The sequence below is a fragment of the Erigeron canadensis genome, chromosome 4, assembly GCF_010389155.1.
Source record: "Erigeron canadensis isolate Cc75 chromosome 4, C_canadensis_v1, whole genome shotgun sequence".
Classification (NCBI taxonomy): Eukaryota; Viridiplantae; Streptophyta; class Magnoliopsida; order Asterales; family Asteraceae; genus Erigeron; species Erigeron canadensis.
This window is the reverse complement of record NC_057764.1, coordinates 36,717,032-36,741,009: the sequence shown is the minus strand read 5'-3', so window position 1 is coordinate 36,741,009 and position 23,978 is coordinate 36,717,032. Positions and strand designations below refer to the sequence as shown.

At 33.4% G+C, this 23,978-nt stretch overlaps 4 protein-coding genes across 5 annotated transcripts; 3 read left to right on the top strand and 1 right to left on the bottom strand.

Annotated features, from left to right (window-relative positions):
• The first annotated feature begins 2,591 nt into the window (after window positions 1-2,591).
• Window positions 2,592-6,044, top strand: LOC122598103 (C2 domain-containing protein At1g53590-like). Its single transcript, XM_043770709.1, has 11 exons — window positions 2,592-2,717; window positions 2,843-2,917; window positions 3,043-3,186; window positions 3,269-3,364; window positions 3,454-3,585; window positions 3,688-3,840; window positions 3,931-3,972; window positions 4,764-4,812; window positions 4,895-4,990; window positions 5,063-5,246; window positions 5,332-6,044. The coding sequence occupies exons 1-11, from the start codon at window positions 2,592-2,594 to the stop codon at window positions 5,828-5,830; spliced, it is 1,596 nt and encodes a 531-aa protein (XP_043626644.1). The 3' UTR covers window positions 5,831-6,044.
• LOC122598102 (putative pentatricopeptide repeat-containing protein At1g12700, mitochondrial) lies at window positions 6,005-9,859 on the bottom strand. Of its 2 annotated transcripts, none has more exons than XR_006323535.1 (2): window positions 7,025-9,859; window positions 6,005-6,927 (listed from the first exon to the last, which is right to left on the bottom strand). XR_006323535.1 is itself a non-coding variant. In XM_043770708.1 (2 exons), exon 1 carries the CDS (start codon window positions 9,826-9,828, stop codon window positions 8,182-8,184), a length of 1,647 nt encoding a protein of 548 aa, XP_043626643.1. In that variant the 5' UTR covers window positions 9,829-9,859; the 3' UTR covers window positions 6,005-6,927; window positions 8,161-8,181. The 2 variants fall into 2 exon arrangements, 1 of the variants encoding a protein (XP_043626643.1); XM_043770708.1 differs by having other exon boundaries at window positions 8,161-9,859.
• A 4,933-nt stretch (window positions 9,860-14,792) lies between these two features.
• On the top strand, window positions 14,793-17,496 carry LOC122597514 (probable ATP-dependent DNA helicase CHR12). The gene is made up of 3 exons (XM_043770104.1): window positions 14,793-14,876; window positions 15,776-15,925; window positions 16,330-17,496. Exons 1-3 carry the CDS (start codon window positions 14,793-14,795, stop codon window positions 16,738-16,740), a joined length of 645 nt encoding a protein of 214 aa, XP_043626039.1. The 3' UTR covers window positions 16,741-17,496.
• Window positions 17,497-19,574: 2,078 nt separating this feature from the next.
• On the top strand, window positions 19,575-23,927 carry LOC122595241 (C2 domain-containing protein At1g53590-like). Its single transcript, XM_043767574.1, has 11 exons — window positions 19,575-19,964; window positions 20,072-20,146; window positions 20,422-20,565; window positions 20,929-21,024; window positions 21,114-21,245; window positions 21,318-21,470; window positions 21,564-21,605; window positions 21,964-22,012; window positions 22,107-22,199; window positions 22,273-22,456; window positions 22,547-23,927. Exons 1-11 carry the CDS (start codon window positions 19,839-19,841, stop codon window positions 23,709-23,711), a joined length of 2,259 nt encoding a protein of 752 aa, XP_043623509.1. The 5' UTR covers window positions 19,575-19,838; the 3' UTR covers window positions 23,712-23,927.
• The last annotated feature ends 51 nt before the right edge of the window (window positions 23,928-23,978 follow it).

Genomic DNA, 23,978 nt, shown 5'->3' with positions numbered 1-23,978 from the left:
TATAAAAAAAATTTCACAATTAAGATGGGGGGTCGAAACCGAGTATATCGAAATTTTTCTACACGAAAACAATATACTCCCTACATCGCAAAAAAAGTTTCAGGGGGTCGGGTGCCCCTCCCGGCCCCTATGTAGCTACGCCCTTGGGTAGTGTAGTAATTCTAAAGGTATTCAGTCCGGATACCTGTGGTCCAGCCCTTCGCTGTTCTAAAAAAAAATACATAATTTAAGTAAATCAAGTTATTTTTTAAAATTTTTGGAAAGATCAATGTTTTATAAGATAAATATAAATATAGATAAATGTATGCAATCTAACCAAGAAATCTACAAAACAAAAATCTATTCCGGATAAACTAAGGTAATGTTTGATGATATCTTAAGTAAAAAGTCATGACTTAATCATTAAGTCAATCCAATATGTTTGTTATTGCCTTAATAAGTAAAAAAAACCATTATATTGACTTAATCCATACAAACATTATAATTCTAATTAGTTACTTTCTCCATTCAGTCATAAATAAACAAACAAGTCCTAACTCCTAATGTACCAAAAGCAAGAATAATTTAAAAAGATTTAATTTTAAGTTATCAAGTTTTTGGATTACAAAAGAAAGATCCTTTTAAATTTTCAGTATTGCAGCACAAACTACAAAAGGACATGTACAATATGCTACTGTATTATTTTGCTTTTATCATATATTCATATGTATAGCTTTAGGATGGAAAGTAACTTTCATGTCTCCATCATTAACATGTGACATATCAACTCTACATTGTTACAGATTTCTTTCCAACATTTTTATCATACCAAAACCCACAACATCCGCTAAACCAAGTAAAATATATTAAATAAAAACTTTTCCCTCTCCCCTCTCCCCTCTCGTTGCCGTGACAATGCCTTTAACCCCCCTCGCCCCGGTCACGCCAGGGGTGGTGTTGCAATGGCTACCACGCCATTTCTGTTATTATTTTTGCTTTTATGACTCCACAGATCGACCACAATAGGAATAGTCTCTCAGCCTTTAATAAATTGTGTACAAATCATGGCGATGTATAAAGTGGATTTAAAAAAAAAAAAAAAAATACCCTCCTAAGGAATGTTCAAAAGTACGTGGGGACCAAATGGAAAAAAATCTAACTATCTCCTGATTGAACAAACCCTTTTCTCCAACATGTGAAGTAAGGCAAGATGTCTTCAACTAGACATTTACATTATAATGCAGTTAAATTTTTAGGTACCTACTTATTAATGTTGCAACCACCCAAATTAACTTTTACAGTATTTTATAATTTTCTGCAAGTCACCAACCGATTTAAATGCCAAAAATATACATATAACTTCACCCTTTCAAGACTGAGATCTTTACTCTGAAATGACTATTTATTTTGAACAGTTACTCTAAAATGACTAAAATGTCAAATTATATCTCAATGAAACAATAAATAAAGAAAAGGATAGATATTCTGTTTAGTCAAACAGTACTCAAACATGTGATAGAGGATATATGTGTTGTATAAAATTTCTAAGAAGTTTGTTAATTAGATGCAAACACATGATATGCTTAGTTAGTTTGATTCATAATGTGTGTCTATTTCTAATTATCAAACTTCTCAAATATTGATTACTCGATCATAATGCAATTTCACACTTACCTTTCATGAATAAACTAACACTCATCATAATTAAACAAGTAACATGTATTTTTGTTGATTTTGATATATCCATAAAGTTGCCACATGATCGAACAAAATTAAAATCGATGTCACGTCATTACTAATCTACAATTAAGTAACTAACAAGTACATTCGTTTTATCATGCACGATTCATGAGCCCTAGCTACTTAATTAATTGATATCTCATAGCCCATGATTTTGATGGACCTATATATTCAGTGACATGTACTGTTTAATTAATAGTCTAAATCAACTAACTAAATGCAAGACGAATTAATGTCGGCCAAAAGAAAATGTATGTTGTATGGTTCAACCATACATACCCTTAATTAGGAGGGTCAGTAAGATAAGAAAAGATCCAAATTGTTGGGTATACAGTACATATATGTAATAAAGAAGCTAATTAATTAGCATACTTAATTATACATGTGTTGACAATATAACTAAACACAGATGAAATCGAAAAAAAGTGGTTGCCATGCATGTTATAGTTTGGCGACATGAATATTAATGCTATAAATAAAAGTAACTATATATATATATATATACTAGCACGGTACCCGCGCTATACGCCGGTGTTTGTGGCGGCGACGATGTGGTGGTGGAATCGACAGTTGGTGGTGGAGGCGGCGTCAAGTGGTGTAGATACTTGATGTAAATGTAATTGATTAAAGAGTTAATTGAGATAGTTTAAAAGATTAAGGACCATAAGTGTAATATATCTTTAAGGGTATTTTAGATATTTTCCCCATGTAACTTTTAACATGAGATTATTTTTTTTATAATATAGTATAGATATATATGAGACAGACAATTAATTTTGTATAGCAACCAAAATGTATGAACTTAATTGTATAAGCTTTATATATATATATATATTATAAAGATCTTATATGAGTTTTAATTTAATCATACCATGGATATTACAGAAGTTTCATTTATTCATCATGTTGGCATTGTTTTGTTGGTCATATGGTTACTCTCTTTTTTCAATTCTTGCCACCCATTAGTCTACTTATTCAGTTTCATCTATCTTTATATGGTAAGATCTTTAAATTTATACAACTTTGTGTGTATATATATATATATATATATGTTAGTGTAAATCATGAGGGATTCTCATTTAAGTATATAGTATTAACTTACTCCTTTTTTGTGTACCAAAAGGTTCATGAGAATGTTTCGCCAAGATTCAAAAGAAAGGTGCGATTTGAAGAAATAAGGCAAGCCAACGAAAAAATGGTGAATCTCTTTAGCTCTCGAATGAATCTCAATTGTGTTTCCAAGTGAAATGATAAAATCTTTAACAACAATAAAAATTGAAACTTGTTGACTCCTTTTCGTACTACTATATATATGTATGGTAGGTATTTTCTGATTCTGGATCGGTACGGTGGTTGAACCATTTGATCAAGAGGATTTGGCCTCTATGTATCGAAAATATTGTCTCACAGAGAATGCTACTCCCTATCATGCCTTGGATCATACAGAAATACAAACCATGGACAGTGGTATTAAGTTTATTGTGCTTAAGTTCATTCTTTGTAATAATTAAGTCTATTGTATAATCTTAGAACGTAAAATTGTATGCAGAGAGAAGGTATGGTCCCAACATTGTTTTTGGGAAAATCTCCCCCTATTATTACTGAACTGAGGATTCGTCGTCAATCTACTAGTGATGATCATTTGGTAAATTAAAACTTGTCTCGAGCATGGCATTGTAGTTTGTTCAACGGTTCTTGATTTTTAATTCAATGTTCTCATCTACTTGAGCTAAGGTTTTGGAAGCAGGGTTAAATTTCCGAACATCTGATGACATGAATGCAATATTAGCGGTGAAACTAGCAAAAAAACTGTGCTTTGGAACGTCGGCTAAACTGCATCTGACAGGATTGCATGTTGAAGGAAAGGTCTGCTACCCTGTCTTTTTTCTTATCATCACCATTCATGAGGTTAACTATATATGCGATTATGTTAGTTTTGTATAAATAAGTCTGTGATATTTGTTTTAGGTGTTGCTAGGGATAAAGTTCCTCCCAAAATGGCCGTTTCTTGGTCGTTTGAGTGTGCGTTTTGTTGAGCCACATTACTTTCAACTGAACCTAAAATCAATTTTTGCTCATGGTCATGATGTCAGTGATATTCTAAGGATTGCTGGATGGATGGTCAGTACTTGGTTAACTTCTTTACTTGTGATTTATACATAAACATGGTTATCAACTCAAATCTCTAATGTCATTTTCCTACTTAATTAGAATAAGCTTTTGAAAGTTGCATTCAAGGAGACAGTGGTTGAGGTAATATTCTTTCATTTAGCATAATACTTTAAACGCGCTGAGCTTCAGCTCTCTCAATTAGACAAAATCCAAGCTCGAGCTTAGGCAGGCTCAAACTTGGCTCCATTCATTTCAACAATAGTACTTGTATATTATATTAAACGAGAGACAATGCCCGCGCGTTACGGCGGTGAGATGGTGGGGGTGATAAGTCAAGTCATAGAGTATGATAGCCAAATGCCTTAGCCGTACGGCTCCGTCCTCGGATTTAAAAATTCGTCGAAAGTATATCGAATGACATCTCTAATGAAAGAGCATGAAATTTTAAGAACACTCATACAATTTTTATAATTTATCGATATACGGTTTTTGAGATAAAAGATTTTGAATAAATTAGAGGAATAAAATGATTCATGGAGGAAAGGGAAAAAATGAGTAATTGAGATTTGAGGAAGGAAAGAAAAATGAATGGTTGAGATTTAAGGGTATTATAGGTATATTAGGTTGAGATGTTTATGTTAGTGAATAAAGAAGATGGGTAATTTAGGTAGTTCAATTATTTAATTGAGATTTGATAAAAGGACAAAATGTTTTATAAGATAGTAAGATAAGATATAAAATGATTTTTAGGTTTTTATACATTAAAAACAGATTGTATTAATTTTTTACCCATTTGACCCGTTTCTTTTAAAGCTTTTCTTTTTCTGTATCTTTAGCCTTCTGACCGTCAAAGTTATAACATGACCTGAATTCCCTTAAATAAAAAAAAGGATAGAAAGTCGACCGTTTACTCATATTCGTTGTTATTCCAGCCTAATATGTTAGTGGTGGATGTGGAGAAACTTGTTTCATCACAGACAGGTATACTGTATACATCGTTTTTTACTTGAAAATTAGTGTCATAAAGTGGTAAATTTTTAGCCTAATTTGTGCTATATTTTAGAAGCTTGGTTTTCTGTGGATGCAAAGGAGGAGCCAGTTGGTTATGCTTTAGTAGAAGTAGTGGAAGGATCTGATATGAGACCATCAGACATGAAAGGTAAGTGTACTTCCAACGCCTGTTTGCCTAACCATTATAGTGAACATGTGGGCTAACCAAATCGCATTTCAGGGTTGCTGGATCCTTACATAAAAGGCGAGCTTGGTGCATATAGATTCAGGACCAAGACACTAACAAAGACATTGTCTCCAAAATGGTATGAAGAGTTCAAGATTCCTGTTGTTTCATGGAATTCACCCAATCTTCTTCAAATCAGAGTCCATGATAAAGATAACTTGATTGACGATACCACTAGGTTCGTTTCTGCCCTAATCTTGATCATTACTTTGAAATCAGAATATTATTCAAATAAGCTCGTGTTTGTGATTGGATTTATGCAGTGATTGCTGTGTAAAAATTAATGAATTTAGAGATGGGAAGAGACATGACATTTGGTTGTCCCTTGAAGATGTTAACATGGGAAGATTGCATATTGCTGTAAAAGTTGTTGAAGGTGAAGATGTACTTGAACAGAATTGTGATGATAATGAGTCACATAGTGAGCTTATGAAAGAGGATGATTCAGTTAAATTTCCTAGTAAATCTAACAAGTTGGCAACGGAATGTTGCGAGCCGATTGATGTCAAAGGCCTAAGTAAGAATGTCATATGGGTTCAGCGCCCAGGGCCTGATTTGGCACCCCTATGGGAGCCAAGAAAGGAGGAGAACACAGTCCAGAAAGATAGTGAGTCAGTGAGCAGTAGCGCAAGGGGTTCTGAACAACTTACGAGTGACTGGAGCAACACTAATGAAAGTCTAAAGAGTAACAAGATAAAATCAAGAAACCCGATGAAGAAGGGATTCATTAGGTTTGGTTCGTTATTTCATAGATACAAGTAAATGGCAAAACATAGGGATGTAAAAAAGGATGAGCTACCTCAGCTTGTTAAAGGCTTGACTCGAGCAAAACCGCTTTTCCATGTATGGAAAGGAGCAGGTGCCAGTTCTATATCAACATCCAAGATGTATTTTAGTACCCTAAATGTGGTCAACAAGTTTTGTAACACCTTAGAATATTGCAGGAACAATATAGGACCATTAATTTGGAAAAACAATAGAGTTACAAACATATAATATTAGTGATCATTGATAGCTGTTTGCATACAAGCATCAATATAATTATCATTCTTACTCTTATCTTCAAACACTCATTTCATTTGTTCTACATTTGTCCTTATTGACTAGCCTTCTTTACTTACCATTGCAGTTTAATTAACTCGGCCTCCAGGTCACTTGTAACCGACCCGTCTTTCTCGTTTCTAGGAACTCGACTCCCAAACTCTTTCTATTGGTAACCTAACACTCAATCTTGATAGCTGACCAGGAAAAAAGATCAATTCCAGCCAAATGTGAGTTCTTCTGTAGCCGAGTTCCAACCACAGTGCGTCAAGATTTCACCTATTGATGAGTTACCAGGTATCCTTTACTTGTGGGACCCGACAAACGTAAACAATCCAACGACCTTTGACCGTTTCAAGATACCCGTCAGGAAATGGAGTCCAGTCAGTGATTGACTTTCTTATTGTCCAAAAGATGGGCGAGCCCAGACATTCTAACCTAAAAGAAAGGCAAACAACTGGTACAGATGCATAGCATGACCAAGCATACCGTCAAATATCGGGTTCCATTTGTGCCTGGTGAAGCAGAAGTACGTATGGCATTAAAACTTAATCAGGTAATATTCTGATACGTTTAACTTTAGGCGAACTCTTCCTGATCGTTCTAAGCTACCATACTCCAGCCTCAGGAGGCAGGGATCGACATCAGTTGGGGCCACATGAGCCGGCACATGTTCTAACATAAGAGAAAGCTCCAAACTATTCCATATCAATTTAGGTTGATTTGCAGAACTAATTTCCCCTTACTGGGTGCTTGTTCAATCAATTCTATGCCAACCTTTAAGAACTTCATGAAATGAACGGGCTAAAACTCAACCACTAGCAGCAGCAAGCAACAATCAGTCAAAAAACAGTCATTTTCTACAGCCACTTAACTTTTACTCTAAATAAATTTGGTTTTATCACATCAACTTACCTTGACTTCTTCCGAGTGAAGACTGAATTGTGGCTCGGGCCATCAATATTGACATGTTTTGTTACAATAAGAGGGCATACAAACCTTACCTATGCTGAGTGGTGTTATAATAATAGAAGTCCAAATACGAAGGGGTATATCGGTCAGGTCAAAAGACATGGAAACCTTTCGACCTTTTGCTGATGAATGGATTGATTTGGGATGTGTATTATCAAATAGGTAAAATAAAAAATGTAGAGCCAAGAAGACAAGTGGTTGAATAGGCCGAGTGGGTTAATTGGGTTGAAAATTGCTCAAAACTCTAGTTTTAACACATGCTACCAACTAGATCGCTATTCTTCATAAAATTTGGATTATTATTGGGATGATATTGTTTTCTATAATAAAAATTGCATAAATTATTTATCTTTCTTTGATGAAGAACTGAATAAGTTTAAACTTTGAAGAGTGTGTGTGTGTGTGTGTGTGTGCCTAACCTCACCCAGCCTGTTTCAACCAGAACTCATTTTGGTCAGCTATCCAACCAGTCTGATTACCATTGCTGTCACCTAGCTGTGTCGATATATATTTATTCAACATAAACTTTTAAGGTGGAATTTCACTTACCGATATCACCAATTGTTTGATATTCAACCTAATATGAATTTGATTGGAAACTACCCTGTTATTGAGGCACCCTTTTAATATGCAGATGAACTTCCACCCAGACCAGTCGGAGTGCCCTTTGGGACATCTTCCTGGGCTGCTTAGCTATTACTGTGTGCCTGGGTCTCCTCAAGCAGCCCCCTCTGAGCATACAGAGGAGAAAGAGAAGGGTTTAAAGGTGTATATGTTTCACCTAACTCGCTGCCCCATGATAAATAAAATAAAATAAGAAAGGTTAACAGATCAGTCTGACATGACCCGGACAGTTTCAACATGTACAATGATCTGTATATCAGCATGAACCCAATTAGACACGTTACCCAACCTGCTCGCTCATCTTTCTACATCTAACATAACTAAAATGGACAAACAACTTCTGTTTTATTAACATTTAACACTCTATAGCTTCATCTATAATAATGATTTTTAACATATAAGTAATGCATTAATCTTTACTATGGCCGGGAAAAACTTAGAAGAGTATGTGTTACCTAATTTTAGATGTTCGAACTTCATGATTCAATTAAAATAGAATGTTCATCCGCGGTCAAAACTGATTGGAAGAATGTTCGCCATCTCTTGCAAAAACCAAAATGTCCACTTTCAATCATGTCATTCAAGTACTCAAATGCTTCACTTACCCGTCCACAATCACACAACACGCTTATAATCCTCTCATATAATGCTCCATTGACCACCATTTTGCTCTTCAAGATCTCTTTAAACACCATAAGTGCTTTTGCAACATCATTATGGTTACAATATCCATTCAACATAACTGTATAACTCATTATATTAGGTCGCCCATAGTTACCTTCACTTGAGCGCCATTTTTCAAAAAAATTCTCTGCTTTGGCTACACATTTTTCTTTCCAATAACTATCTAATATCGAATTACAAATGTCTGAACCATTGACAAAACCTTTAACCATTGCAATCTCCTCAAACAACTTCAGAGCATCGTCCGTTTTCCCCTTTTCACATAACTGCATAATCACATAACTACCTATCTCATCAACACGAACCAGCCCCTTTTTCTTTTGAGTCTTAAAAAACTTCATAGCATCTTCATCTCTACCAACCCGAAAAAGTGCTTTTATAAACGACCCATATACACAAATTTCAGGCAAAGTCCTACCACTAATCATCTTCTTCAATAACACCTCTGCCTCATCAAGTTTCCCGACACTACACAATGCACGAAAATAAGATTCATATACCATCATTTCCGGAACAACACCTTCACACTTCAACTGAAATATCGCTCTTCGACCCTCCCTCAACATTAATCTTTTCTCTCCAAACCCTCCTGCAGGTACTCGTTTTGATAACTTTTTAAACAACTTATTAGCTTCACGATACTTACCCGACTTACAAAGACCATGAAGAAAAGTTCCATAAACACAAATATCAATCACGAAACCATTTTCAACAAGTTTTCTCAACACCAAATCAGCTTCAAAAATATCCCCATTTCGACAAAAACATCTAAACATAGAAAAATATGTCCAGTTATCAACATCCATACATTTATCATACATTTTCGTCACAACGTTTTTCGCTAAAAGTCCTTCATTTACATTACACAAAGCACCACACAAAGCAACATAACATTGTCTCTTAATAACACTACCATTAGACATTAAAAGTCTCTCATAAACATCCTTAATTTCAACAAGCCCACCAAATTTACACACAAATATCACATATTCTGAAAAAAAATCAAAACTTTTTGATGACCCACAAATTTCTGACCAAACATTTTCAACATCATTAATAGTACCATCCTTAATTATGAAATCAAAGACTAAACTATACAAAAAATGGTCACTTATATTGTTTCTTGATTTCTTCAAATGTGAAAGTACTAATTTGGCCCTGCCAATTTTGTTGATTTGAGAGAGATAATCAATTAATATGAGAGATGTAGCAGAATTTAACAGATGGGGTTTGTTTATTAATGAAACCAGAGTGGTTAAAGATGGATTTTTTGGGGGGGTTTTGGAGAGAAGCTTGATTTGGTCGAGTATGGATTGAAAGTAGGTGAAATGGTGAGGTGGAGATGGTGGTGGATAAGGTGGAGGGGTGGTGGCCGGAGTAAAAAATGAGGAGATGGGTCGCCGGAGATGGAAGGAAGAGGGTGTGTAGGGGAGCTTCATGATCAACAGGAGAGTGTGCGGGGTTAGTTAATTCTTTTTCTTTCTGAACCATGTGTGTAGTGTGTTTAGGTTAATTAAAGATGTGTTATCAGTAACAAACCACGATAAAAAAAAAAAAAAAATGAAATAAAAAAATCTATCTATGATTAGCATCCTTATTATCGATCGGTTCTATAGAGTGGAGGATTCAGAATTTCAAGTCATGAGGTCATTGAGATTATCACGATAACTTAGTTGAGACGGAAAAGAAATAATCCAAAACGATTTGGGTCGATTAATTGGGTCACAAATGTAAATAAATCCGTAAAATAATGGTACTATTAAAAAGTAATAATGTTACAATATTACTCAACGATGTCTTAAACTTTATAACTTTGTCACAATTTCCTCATTACCAAGTGCATGACACTAAACCATAATTTTGTTAGCGCATATTAGTTTTTAGGGTTATTTACTGAAATGGTACTTGGACTATCCATCATATTACTGATTTCATACCTATAACTTTAAAATTACTCTCATCATACCCCAACTTATCAATTCTCCACACGGACGATACCTGACCTGACGGGCGTCAGTTTAACCGTTAAGTTGGGGTATGACTACCGTAAATTTTAAAGTTTTAGGTATAAAACCAGTAATATAGTGGATAGTCCATGTGTCATTTATGTAATTAACCATTATTATTATTATTATTATTATTATTATTATTATTATTACTACTACTACTATAATTTTCTTGTAAATCCTATTAATTTATAATGAAAGTGATGTTATTATTATTATTATTATTATTGTTATTATAATTATCATGGTTGTTGTTGTTGTTTTTTTTAATTACACAAAGTATTATCTAGGAATAAATAATTTTAAAAAGTACATTGATATTTTTTTTATATATTTACTTTTATTTTATAAAAGAATACTTTATTTCTATAAAAAAAATATTGTAAATATTTAGTTTTTATTAAAAACTATTAATCTATCAAATTATAGATCCATGATGATTTTATTTATTTCATATTTGTTTATTTTTTATATAAAAAAAAATAAGTAAATCGGAAGCAGTACATTAATTTCATGTAAGGCATTGATAAAATGTACTTTAAGTCTTGAATGGATACCACCACATGGAGTTGATTAAATTTGTTTTGAGTTGATTTAAACCTTACATAGTAGTTGTACAAGTACTAATACAACACAAGAAATTATGATATTTTTTCCGGTTTACCCCTTTAAAAAAAAATTTGAAAATTCTTTTTTATAATAATAAAAACTTTGTACTAAAAATGATCTTTTATAAAATAAAATATAATTTTATTAAAAAATTTGTTTTATAAATAATAGTATTTGATATATTAATAGTTTTTAATAAAAAAAATTAATATTTACAATAATTTTTTTTATAAAAATAAAGTTTTTTTTATAAAATAAATACAAATATTTACAAAAATATACCAATGTACTTTGTGTAATTAAAAAACAACAACACAACCATAATAATAATATAATAAATAATAATAATAATAATATAATAATAATATAATATATAAAAATAATGGTTAATTACATAAATGATATCTGGACTATCCACCATATTACTAGTTTCATACCTAAAACTTTAAAATTTACGGTAGTCATACCCCAATTTAACGGCCAAACAGACGTCCGTCAAGTCAGGTATCGTCCGAGTGGAAAATTGATAAGTTGGGGTATGATAAGAGTAATTTTAAAGGTATAAGTATGAAACCAGTAATATGGTGGATAGTCCAGGTACCATTTCAGTAAATAACCCTATTTTTTATTCAAACATCCACCTTTATATTGTAATTGATGAGATAAATAGATATAAAAAGTTGATGTAGAATGTTAAAGTGAAAAGAAAAAAAAAATTAATATAGCCAAATTAACCATATAGCCTATAGACCCACTAAAGTCACAATCTCAATATAAAAATTGCAAGTCTACAAGTCTATGAAAACCACATGCTATATTTTATATTTTATCTCTTATCTTTAATGAAAATACTTATTTTTTTTTTCTTATTTACTTATCATGCACATCAAATAAATAACATATATATCCTCTTTCTTATTAACTTACAACAGACTAGCGATAAAATCTTACACTCTGTTTTTTTTTTCTTTTCTCATTTCACTAACATTATTCATCACCTACAGATAATTATTCAAAACAACAATAAATGAAAATCACTAAATCGTGTAACCCTTATCAGTTGTTCTATCAAGTATCACAAGGAAAAGCTAAAAAGACAATAACTCAAGCAAATAACAAATACTATAATGTACGCCAGAGAAAACCAAAATGCAGCACTTTATGTTTGGAATCGACATCAGATCAAATTAAAAGAAGGAAAAAAAATGATACTTGATTCCTTTTTTTCTTCATCAAATTTAATGGGGTCATTCAAAATTAGTAAGGAGGTTCCATAAAAAATTTATATGGACTCTGTTAAAAATGTTTTTGTGTAAGGATGGTTAATTGACCCCCCTAAAGTATATATAGATTCGCATCATCCGCCCCTATTTGTATATAAACTACATAAAAGATAGTCAAATCAATGTTTTAAAAACCGGTATTTTAATCATACCGGTGTGAATAAAATTTCCGGTATTACCGGTATTATCGGAATTACCGGCCGGTACGACTTTTTTAGTTTATTTTATTATTATTCTACAAAATTTGTTACAATTTAACGAAAATAGTTAAAAAACAATTATAATTAACTAAAAAATAATATCAAAAAGGTATTTCATAACAAAATATAAGGTTTAAAATTCATAAATAATAATAACTAACATTAAAGTATCATAAAAAAAATATTTAAAAAAATAAAATAAAATGAAAATACCGGAAAATAATGAGAATACCGGAAATACCGAACGATATGAAATAGTAAAAATACCGAAAAATATCGGGAAAAATAGTAGTGATGATTTGTTGAATTTTTTTTTTTTTTAGGATTTTGGTTTGTTGTGGATATGATATATGTATTTATGAAGAGAAAAGTGAGTATGGTTATGCACCCAATTTGGGTAAAAAACCTCTCATATACCAATATTTTAAATAAATGTTCCCCCCATGATTTTTATGGTTTAAAAAAGATATGTAAGAGTTTTTCACCCAACTTAGATATTTAACAGCCTCATATTCCCTTTCTCCATATATGAAATATTAATTAGAAAAAAATGGATATATATGTTAGAACTTAGAAGTAATAGTTATATAGATCGTGTATGTATACGTTTCAATATAGTATCGGTAGAAATTTAAAAAAGAAATTGAGAATTATATTTTTTCTATGTTATGATTTCAACATGTGAATTTTTTTTTATTAATATTAAGATGATTGTGATATATATGAGAAAGTTTAGATCTATCTATAGTCTCAATTATACTTTTGGTCCTTGTGTTATTGAAAGACAAATACGTCCATTATGTACCAGTCACGAATTAAACGATTGTTAATGATTTGGATCAAAATTGTTAACGGGTAACTCTTTTGCATCAAAAGCGTATATATGAAATCAAAGGATGAGAATATGAGATCTATTAACAGTAGAGACAAGTCGAAAATCCCAAGTCTTGAATCCCGTCTCGATCCTGGTACCGAGAAGTGATACCGAGTCCCAAGTGGGATCGGGACCGATACCACTATTTTTGAATTTTCGGGATTGATACCGTCGATAGGGGGACCGGTATGGAACGAGACCGGTGTCATGTCCATCCCTAGTTAACTGGGATTGAAATTGTAATTTATAATATATTGTATAAAGGATAAACTGATGAAACAATATTCGGCCCAAAGAGGAACCAGGGTTTTTAATTTTTATGCCCCTTTTCAAGTTTCAATTCAACCACTCTTCGAAATTACTAAAAAAAAATTCAACTAATTAAAAAAAAAACAATTTTCAAAAAACAAAAAAGAAGCAAACGGCGAGCTTGTCTCCCGCCATGAGTGAACAAACATCATAAGAATGAGGAAAAAGAAGACACAAAAACTCGATCTGATTTCTGCTCTTAGTTTTCTCTCTCGCAATCTCCCTCTTCCTCGTCATGTTTTCGATGCGGTTTCTTCCATATATGATACCCGATCCGACCATAATTTTGATTCCTCCAACGTTAGTTCCTTTTTTTTTTTAGGGTTTCCAGTTAAATTTTTTTTTAATAATTTTTTAGTTGTTTCAAATTTTTTCTGCTTTTTTTTTTGTTTGTTATGATTGATTTACAGGATAACAACATTCCATCTTCAAATGGGGGAGATCAAATCGCAGACCTTGAAGATGCTTTTGTTAAGCATCGGTATACGGGTTTCGAGATGGCACAAGTACAGCATAATCGGATCCAGACCCATATCCGGAGTCGCTTAACTCAACTTGAAGGTTACCCACTTCTCAGTATTAATTAGTACCTGTTATCTATCTATAAATGACAAAATTAGTGTATAGGTGATTTATTGTGATTAGTTGTATTAATCTAAAAATGTTAGTAATGTCTATGCGTTTGCAGCATAAAGATGGTTTTGTTTTTGTTTTTTTTTTTGTGTGCATATTTTTAGTACCAAATAGAGGGTGAAAACTTGATTATGTATTTTTTCCCCCTAATAATTGCATCTGCTTACTGATATATTTTTTTTTTTTTTGAATTCAGAGTTGCCTACAAACAGAGGTGAGGACCTGCAGTCGAAATGCTTGCTTGAACTCTATGGGCTTAAGGTATCTCCAGTTTAGTTCTTGATATAATTAGCATGCGTAGCTTTTAATCATGCATTAATAGTATTGTTTAGTGAACTTTTGTTTCTTTAACTCTTATGAGTGCTGACAAGTGTTTACACGTTATAGCTAGCTGAGTTGCAATGAAAAGTGAGATCAAATGTTAGCTCGGAATACACGTTGTGCTTAAATCGTGTCTATCCAGAGAATCATCTCTTTGATTGGGATATGATGCGCCTGCCTCACCCTTCTTATGGCGTGGGAGATGCTTTTGCTTTTGACGACAATTATCTGAAGAAGAAACGAGATGCTGAGGTAGTTCTGTACCTTTTACTGTATCTTTTTTCTTTCATCTGTCAAAATCTTGATAGCACATCTTTGTTTTCTTTCTAGTATTTTATTAAACTAGAAGTGGCGATTTAAACCCATAAATAGGTTGATTTGGGTTATGATTTATCTTTAACGGTTAAACTGGGTGGAATAGGAAAAAAATCATCTAAAGATGAAATGGTTCAATGGGTGAAAATCGCCTAAAGTGTAAGTTTAATGAGTTAAACCTTTTATATCGTTTCATTTAATCTATTAGGTAAGCATAAAAACTTAGTAATTGTTCTGACAAGCTAAATATGTGCAAAAACTTCACTGTTTTGCACAATATGTGTTTAGGACCTTGGATTCATTCTAAACTGACTATCTTCTACAAAAAATTACTTAACCCGAAGTCCGAACCTGTTTTGATTCCGCGATAAACATCTGTTAAACCATGTGAACTTAATATCAGTGGAAATGTATCTTATGGGCTTAGGTCAAATTATCATGCCATGTTCACTAATTTACACCCTAAAGAAAAAACACTCGATAAATTTATTTTTTATGGCCCCTTGCTGTCTCTTCTGTTTCATAAGACAACATTGTGATGAGTCATTGTTTCTTTTCTATCTAAATGTTTAACTTTTGGCTTTTGACTGCAATTGAAATTTAGTTTGTTTACCTTGTGCTATACTCCTTTAGCTTATAATTTTTAGTCATACAAGAAGATAAATTATAGAGAAAAAATATCAGCTTATCTACAAGTAGCAGGTACACAAGTGTACATTATGGTTCAATTTGTGAACCATATAATGATCATCTGTTCTGCTATAAAAAGATTCTTTGTTTATTCATGTCATAAATATCAATGCATCTCGCACACCATGACTTGTTAGTTGTTACAGAGAATTTCAAAGTTAGAGGAAGATGAAAAGAACAGAGTAGAAACCAGGAAGAGGAAATTTTTTGCAGAAATATCTAATGCATCTCGTGAACTGCAGTTACAAGCAACAGCCTCTCAGAAACGTCGAAGGCAACACAATGATGGTGTTCATGTATGCAAACTATTCCTTTATATACAAATGTTCGTGGACGTGTCATTTTCGATTCATTCACTTATAAATGAGACTATTCGGGTTACATCTTATTAGAAGGTGTCAAAAGGGTACATGTAAAAAGTTAGCTTAAAAGATGACTTGTCAAACGGGTTGAACGGGTCGGACCGAAAGTGTATGTTCAGTTCATACAACCTCGTATATCATTTTTCCAACGAATAAAATAATTATTGAATAATAGATTTGTTGTAATTATTTTTTGAATCACTAGCTACTTATACACTTGCTGAAAGGCACTTTTATCTGTTTACCAGAGGGCCAACTTTTCACCTCAAGTTTCTTTTTGCTGAATGTGATTTTATTTTGCATCTTATGGTTTTTTAATTTATATCTGTAACTGTTAGGCATGGCATGCAAGGCAAAGGCAACGTGCTAGTCGACAAGAAAAATTGAGGTTTCAAGCTTTGAAGTCAGATGACCGAGAAGCCTATATGAAAATGGTTGAGGAAAGCAAGAATGAACGGCTAACATTGCTTTTAGGGAAAACAAATGATCTGCTTGTCAGATTAGGAGCTGCTGTTCGACGTCAAAAAGATGCCGAGCATGATGGTATTGAACCTTTGAAGAGTCCATTAGCAAACTTACCTGATACATCCGCTACAGGGATTGTGGAATCAGTTTCTGATGAGGAGGATGATTTAGTCGTGGTTGATGACAACGGAGTAAAGACATCTGATTTACTTGAAGGTCAGCGACAATATAATTCAGCCATCCATTTGGTTCAGGAAAAGGTATCATCCATATATATTTATTGAATAGCAAAGTATGTTGTATTAATGAAACCAAGGGCTGCCAAGGCTACCAGGTAAAGTCATGATTGAAAGGGGGTACATTGTTTGAAAAAGTTTAATCCAAAAAAGTTTCTAACAAGATATAAATATCATAAGTTATAGTTACCCGTCTTTTTCCAAGAATGAACTAAGATTCTGAGGGTTTGTTATCCAGGTAGACTAATTTTTGAACTGGTTATGACTCCTTGCTTTAATTCAGTGAAACGCCATTTGTTGAATGCAAGGAAACGGGTCTTTGTTGCGAATCATAAGAACATCATCAGGCTATGCATTTTCCCCATAAGAACCTCATTATATTTTTTGACTGTCCCATAATATTTTCCCTATCCCTAATGTTCTATATAAAACCTTTGATGGACTGCAAATTCTCATATGGTATGTTTGGTAGCAAGCTTTTAGGAGCTTCAAGCTTTAAGCTCTGAAGTGAAGTTCTTACCCATTAAAAAGCCTTGTTTGGTTAGAAGAGTTTGAAGCTTTTAGGTGGGAGAAAAAGCTCCAAAGCTGGAACACCGAACACTACATATGCTAGCGTTTGAGATAAGCTTGAAGCTGTTAATGTCTAACATTACTTAGATACCTTTTCTGTTTTATGGCTGCTTTGGTAATAGAATAAAGCAGATGTGTATGTAGGATCTATATCTGTATAGGTGGGCGACTGCAATATGCAATTATCCAATACCTCTGCTCTTTTTTTGTTTTTCATTTTTTTGGTATTAAGAACAGTTTAAAAAGCTTTTGTAAATTTTCTTTAATATAAATGTAGTAATTAAAGTTTCTTATGTATTTTATATATGTATAAAAAAAAAGTTTAGGCTTTTTTTTTTTTTTTTTTTAAATGTATTTAGTTGATAAATAATTTATGTGTTATGTTTAGTATTACGTATAAGGCTTCAGCTAATCAGCTAAACACCTAAATCTATTTAAAAAGCTTGCCACCAACTAGTTTTACCAAATATGCCCTAAAAGTTTAGATAGATAGATTAATTCTTACCCTGGTGGTTTGATTCTTTAAGTTTTAATAATCAGTTTCAGAACAGCTGCAACAGACTATAGTATTTTTGAGTACGGATCGCCAACCAAAGTACAACACCTTAAAGCAGGTTTGGTGGTGTCTGACTTAAAATAGCGGTGTAGGGATCATTACCCATTTAGAAAAACTCAAGTTCTATAATAATTGTTGTATTATATTCTCATTTTAAAGAGTTTTCACCTGCCAATAGAGGTGGTGGCCCATTGGTAAGGTCTTTGACCTTGGGAGGATCCACCTGAGTTCGAGTCCCACTTTCCACATTTGTGAGGGTGATAGGGGTTTTTTAAAAGCCTTGGTTTTCAGGCATACATATAATTTAAGAGGAGTAGGATAGAACGTCGTTCAAAAAAAGAAGAGTTTTTACCTATGTTTTCATTGTTTTCCAAGAAAGTTTTTGTTGGAAGTATGTATTAATAAAAATGAAGAAAAGGAATTCGTTGAAGGGAAATTTTAATTTCTTATGTTTATTAAGCTACACCAAGTGACCAATATATAAGAACATGTTTTTGTGGCCCATGTTTATTTATTAGCTTCTTTAATAATTAGAATTCGGAAACACCGTCTTCTGCAGTGTGTTATAGCTGATTATTATTTCACATAACTGGTTCTAGAATTCGGCCATCAAATGTCGTCTGGTTCTAATGTGGTCCGAGTGGAGTTTTGGAAACGTTGGGTATGATCGGCGTAATATCGAAAGAAAAGGTATCAAACTAGCAATATCGCTCAAACATTAGGTACCATTTAAGTAATTAACTCTTAAAATTATATAATTGAGTCTTGTTTTTTCACAAAAGATTATAAACTAGAGTCTAGTTCGAATCAAATTATATATGAATATTCACATAAATGATTAAAACCAACCATAAAAGAAAATTGCGTTCAGCGACGAAATTTGAATGTCGTTATAAACAAGCTAAAAAAATTTTCTTTCTCGAAAATATATTTACACATCAAGCCAAAAAGTATTTTCTATCGAATTTTTAAAGTGATTAATATAAATATGCATATATAACTTTTTTTTAACTTCAAACATTAGATAATTTTTTTTTAACAACATTCTATTCTACTTTTATTATTATAATACACGTATGTCTGAAAATCAGGACTCTCGAAAAATATCTATTAATTCACCCTAATAAATGTGAGAAGTGAAACTCGAATCCAGATAGATCTTCCCAAGGTCAAACTTTTGGAGAGACCCGAGTTTTGTTTTGCCTTATGAATCTTTTGTTATCAGTATCTTCTTATGATGTTCTCGGCTGACAGGTATGATATCTAAACACTTTACACTTTCTGACTTTTACCTCTTTATGGACAGAGGTCCTTATTGAAGCAGCCTCTCTACCTTTGGGTAGAAGTAAAACTGTCCCTATAAAACATTTAAACAAACGAGATCCTCTATATGTTGGAAGATAAAATCTACACAAATTGAGTGACGTCGATCCTTTTCGTTTTCATGTATTGCATAAATAAAAGTTAAGAGATGACACGTGTAATGACGATATTGCCAAATGGATAAACAAAAATAGAAAGACTAAAAAGATCCAGTGCGATGGCACCACATCTAACATGTTACATACACGAACAAAACACGCATCAAACCCGTCCAATACGGACCCAACCCACTATCTTTAATCTTTAATTAATTATTGTTAATCTTTTACTACATGTCACAAGTCAAACCATCAAATCAAAAATAAAAACAGTTGGTCACAATATGTATACAATTCGATGTCTATATATATCTATATCTATATTTAATCCGCACGAAATCCCAAAACTCAGTTAAAACTGACTTCAGATAGACACATCAAAACATACCCATATATCAAGTTTCGATCTTTATGGTTGTTTCTTTGATCTTTCTTGAATCTTGAATAGCTCTAATTAAGTAAAAAGTTCGAAACTTTATGAAGTGAGTCGGTTGAAGCTTTGATTTTAATGGCGGGTTTCTGAAAAGAGATCTTGTAAGTGAATATTCAGAAGAAAAAAGAAAAAGTCAAATAAAGTCAACGGTGGTGGATTTCACTCCATGGATATAACAGAAGTTTCAATTATTCATCATGTGGGCATTGTTTTGTTGGTGATATGGTTACTTTCTTCATTGAATTATTGTCACTCATTGGTCTACTTTTTCTGTTTCATCTATCTTTATATGGTAAGCTCATAACATCTTTGTAGACTGTATATTACTTTATTTATGTATATATGTTTGTATATATGATAATTTATAGTTGTTTTTGAATGTGTTTGTGTGTTATAAAGGTTCATGAGAATTTTTCAACAAGATTCAGAAGAAAAGTGAGATTTGAAGAAAGAAGACAAGCCAATCAAAAAAGGGTAATTCTTTTGGAATTGAATAGATTATATGCTTTGTTGCTTTTACATAAGCTTTAATGTATTGATACCATGATTAAGCTTACTGAAACCTAAAGTTTTTATTATAGAAAATTAATTAAGTGAATCTCTATTGTAAAATTTTGTTCCTTTTTTGCACATTATAAAGTTACCTTTTCACTAGTTGTTTTAATAGTATTTGTGATCAAGTTAAATGATTGAATATTTAGCCTGAAACTGAAAGTTATGAGCCCCCTTAAATTTAAATTTTTTTGTAGGTATTATCCGATTCTGAATCGGTACGGTGGTTGAACCATTTGGTTGAGAAGATATGGCCTATATGTATGGAAAATATTGTCTCACAGAAAATACTACTGCCAATCATGCCTTGGTTCTTGCAGAAGTACAAACCGTGGACTGTGGTATGAATTTAATCTTAGTTTCATCTTTTTAAGATCGTATCATCGAATGTGTTAAATATCTTTCTTTATCGAGATATTTAAGGATATCTTGCTGGCATATACATTTGGTAAACATGTTGCTTTGAGTCGGTTTAACTCTCCCTGATTCCTACAAAAATTACTCATTTCCACACGTTGCCTCTTCCCTGAGCCCACCATAATGTCCACCTCTATACTGGAGTATAACCACTGTTCTATAAATGTATCGGATAATTTCTCAACTATATTGCCCATCAGATTGAGTAGTAACTATTGGATATCATCGCTGCACCAAATTAAGAAGTTGCTATTGTTTTTAATCTTTTTATGTATCTATATATGCAGAAAGAAGCTGTAGTTCAGAGTTTGTATATGGGAAGATCTCCACCAATGGTTACGGAAATGAGGGTTTGTCGTCAATCTACTGGTGATGATCATGTGGTAAGTTTACTTGTGTAGACCATGAGGTTGTATGTAGTAAAAAAGTCTCTATTTCGTCATTTTGATTCATTTTCCTTCTTTGAGTCAAGGTTTTGGAGCTGGGACTAAATTTTAGAACAGCTGATGACATGAGTGCAATATTAGCTGCCAAACTGACCAAAAGATTGGGTTTTGGAATGTCAGCAAAAATGCATTTGTCAGGAATGCATGTCGAAGGAAAGGTCAGTTATTTTACTAATCTACAGTGTTAACGAAGTTATAATGCAATATCTGATATCTAAAAGTTGTCATAGGTATTGGTAGGGATAAAGTTTCTCCCAAAATGGCCATTTCTTGGACGTTTGAGGGTGTGTTTTGTTGAACCACCATACTTTCAGATGACTGTAAAACCAATCTTTTCTCGTGGTCTTGATGTTACTGAAGTTCCTGGGATTGCTGGATGGCTGGTTAGTATTCGGTTTACTTCATTAGTTGTGTCTATACACTTACACACGTACACACCCTCTAATGTGTGTTTAACATGTTTTTCACTATCACAGGATAAGCTTCTGACAGTTGCATTTGAGGAGACATTGGTTGAGGTAACATATTTCTGCTTCTCCTATATTTTACTAGAGGTGGTAATGGGTGGGCACTGGGTTGTTACAAACATTTGCTCCATTTTTCATGAAGGTATGTGTTATATTGATTACTAAACTATGTTATTAAAACTAAAGTAAAATGACTTAGGAAGCTATAAGCATTAAGAATGCAGTCTGAACGACCTTCAACCTCTTTGACCGGTTTCCGTTAAATTTTCCGACTTGACATGCTAAATTTAAGCCATTGCCCAAATCGACCCAATAATAAGTAAATTGGTTGAGATTACCACCTCTGTATTTCACTTGCCAAATCACCACAAGAGATGGTCTCTGATATGCAAGATTGGTGTATTTACAGCCGAATATGTTGGTGGTGGATGTAGAGAAATTTGTTTCACCAGATGCAGGTATAACGTGTTCTCTGACAGGATTACCATATGTTGTTGCGTTGAGTGTGTATTGTGTTAAGTTTGAAACCTAATTTCTTGTTCTATATCTTAGAACCTTGGTTTTCTGTCGATGCAAAGGAGCCAGTTGGTTATGCCTTTGTGGAAATTATTGAAGGATCAGATATGAAACCATCAGACATGAATGGTAAGTTTACCTTAGCAAGTGCATTTGCTTAGATATTTTATTGAACATGGTTGCTAATGAAACTGCTTTTCAGGGTTAGCTGATCCGTACGTAAAAGGCCAGCTTGGTTCATACCGGTTCAGGACAAAGACACAGAAGAAGACGTTATCTCCAAAATGGTTTGAAGAGTTCAAGATTCCTATCGCTTCATGGGATTCACCTAATTTTCTTGAAATTGGAGTTCGTGATAAAGATCACATATATGATGATACCCTTGGGTTCGTTCTAGTTCTTTATTCATTACTTTGAATTCATAATATATTCAAACATTCTTTTTTGAGTGAAGTATGTATCGTTATTATATGCAGTGATTGCTGTGTAAAGATTAATGATTTCAGAGATAGTGAGAGACATGACATGTGGTTACCTCTTGAGAACATCAAAATGGGAAGATTGCATCTTGCTGTAAAAGTCATTGAAGGTGTCGACAAACTATTTGAACAACCATGTGATGACAATGTATCAAAGGGCGAACTCAAGAAAGAAAACCTTTCGGTTAAATTGCCTGACAAATCTAAAAATTTGGGAGCCGATAGTTTTGAGCCGATTCATGTTGAAGGCCAAACAGAGACTGGCATATGGGTTCACCACCCAGGTCACGATGTAGCACAAGTATGGGAACCGAGAAAGGGGAGGGACCGGGTCCATAAAGACACAGAGTTAGTCAACAGTAGCACCAGGCAGGTCCATAAAGACACCGAGTCTATCAATAGTAGCATCAGGTCTGAACCATATCCAAATGAATCAAGCAGCACTGATGAAAGTGTAGAGGATAATAAACCAAAATCAAGAAACGCTGTTAGGAGGGGGTTCAATAAGTTGGGTTCGATGTTTCATAGAAGCCCTAAATCGAATGATGATAAAGATAAATCCCCAAGCACTAGGAAACAGGTTGATGAGGAGTGTGATTCCCCTTCATATCAAAACGTTAGGGCAGTGAATGAAAAAGGGATCGGTGTTAAGTTGGTTATGGAAGAAAACATTATTTCCCCTGGTCAGAAATCGAAAGTCGGATTCGAAGAGAGTCCAGAAGGAAGTGATATTGAAAACCCCGATAAGAGGAAAGTCAGAGATACAGTCAAAGGTATTCTGAAGCATACCGGTAATTCTGCTCGTGGTTTGATGCATACGATTTCACGTAAAGGGTCAAAAGGAAAAGACAAAGATTTGGCGGCACAGTCAGACTCTTGTGGTGAGGCTGGATCCATTGGGTCACCCGAATACAAACCTGACGGTGAAAGGACCCCAGATGGTCAATCTAGTCCCGTTCTGACGGATTCCAGCAAAACTGCTGTGAGTCCTCTGAGCCCAGCAGGTGAAGTCAACGTTGATGATCCAGATAGGCTTGGAATTAATACTTTGGATCTAAATGCAACAGAAAAAGGTGAGGCTGATGATCTTCAAAGAGAGGCCAAGGTTGATGATTCTGAAAAGAAGGTCCAGGAAACGCTGTTTTCTCCTTTACCTCAATAATGGGGTATGTTCTTTAGCTGTTGCACAAAAGTTCTATGTCATATATGTGTGCCTAAGCTGCATGTATATATAGTAAATAGGTGATTCACCTTTTTATTCAACGTGTGTGAATGGTAAATCGTTTTATCTGGATAAACATATGTAAATGGCAAGATTTTTTGACTTCTTGCTTTGAAACTTTTCAGCTTTTCATTTGATATAAAGTTCTATACATCATGTCCTCGCTTCTGATTTAACTCCTTAGTTTAGGATATTTATTAAACAGAT

Coding starts and splice junctions, on each gene's coding strand:
- LOC122598103 (XM_043770709.1), top strand. CDS start 2,592: ATGGATATTACAGAAGTTTCATTTATTCATCATGTTGGCATTGTTTTG. Junction 3,586..3,687: donor GATTGCATGTTGAAGGAAAG/GTCTGCTACCCT, acceptor TATTTGTTTTAG/GTGTTGCTAGGGATAAAGTT. Junction 4,813..4,894: donor ACTTGTTTCATCACAGACAG/GTATACTGTATA, acceptor GCTATATTTTAG/AAGCTTGGTTTTCTGTGGAT.
- LOC122598102 (XM_043770708.1), bottom strand. CDS start 9,828: ATGAAGCTCCCCTACACACCCTCTTCCTTCCATCTCCGGCGACCCATC.
- LOC122597514 (XM_043770104.1), top strand. CDS start 14,793: ATGCGCCTGCCTCACCCTTCTTATGGCGTGGGAGATGCTTTTGCTTTT. Junction 14,877..15,775: donor AGAAGAAACGAGATGCTGAG/GTAGTTCTGTAC, acceptor TAGTTGTTACAG/AGAATTTCAAAGTTAGAGGA. Junction 15,926..16,329: donor AACACAATGATGGTGTTCAT/GTATGCAAACTA, acceptor TGTAACTGTTAG/GCATGGCATGCAAGGCAAAG.
- LOC122595241 (XM_043767574.1), top strand. CDS start 19,839: ATGGATATAACAGAAGTTTCAATTATTCATCATGTGGGCATTGTTTTG. Junction 19,965..20,071: donor GTTTCATCTATCTTTATATG/GTAAGCTCATAA, acceptor TGTGTTATAAAG/GTTCATGAGAATTTTTCAAC. Junction 20,566..20,928: donor AGTACAAACCGTGGACTGTG/GTATGAATTTAA, acceptor CTATATATGCAG/AAAGAAGCTGTAGTTCAGAG.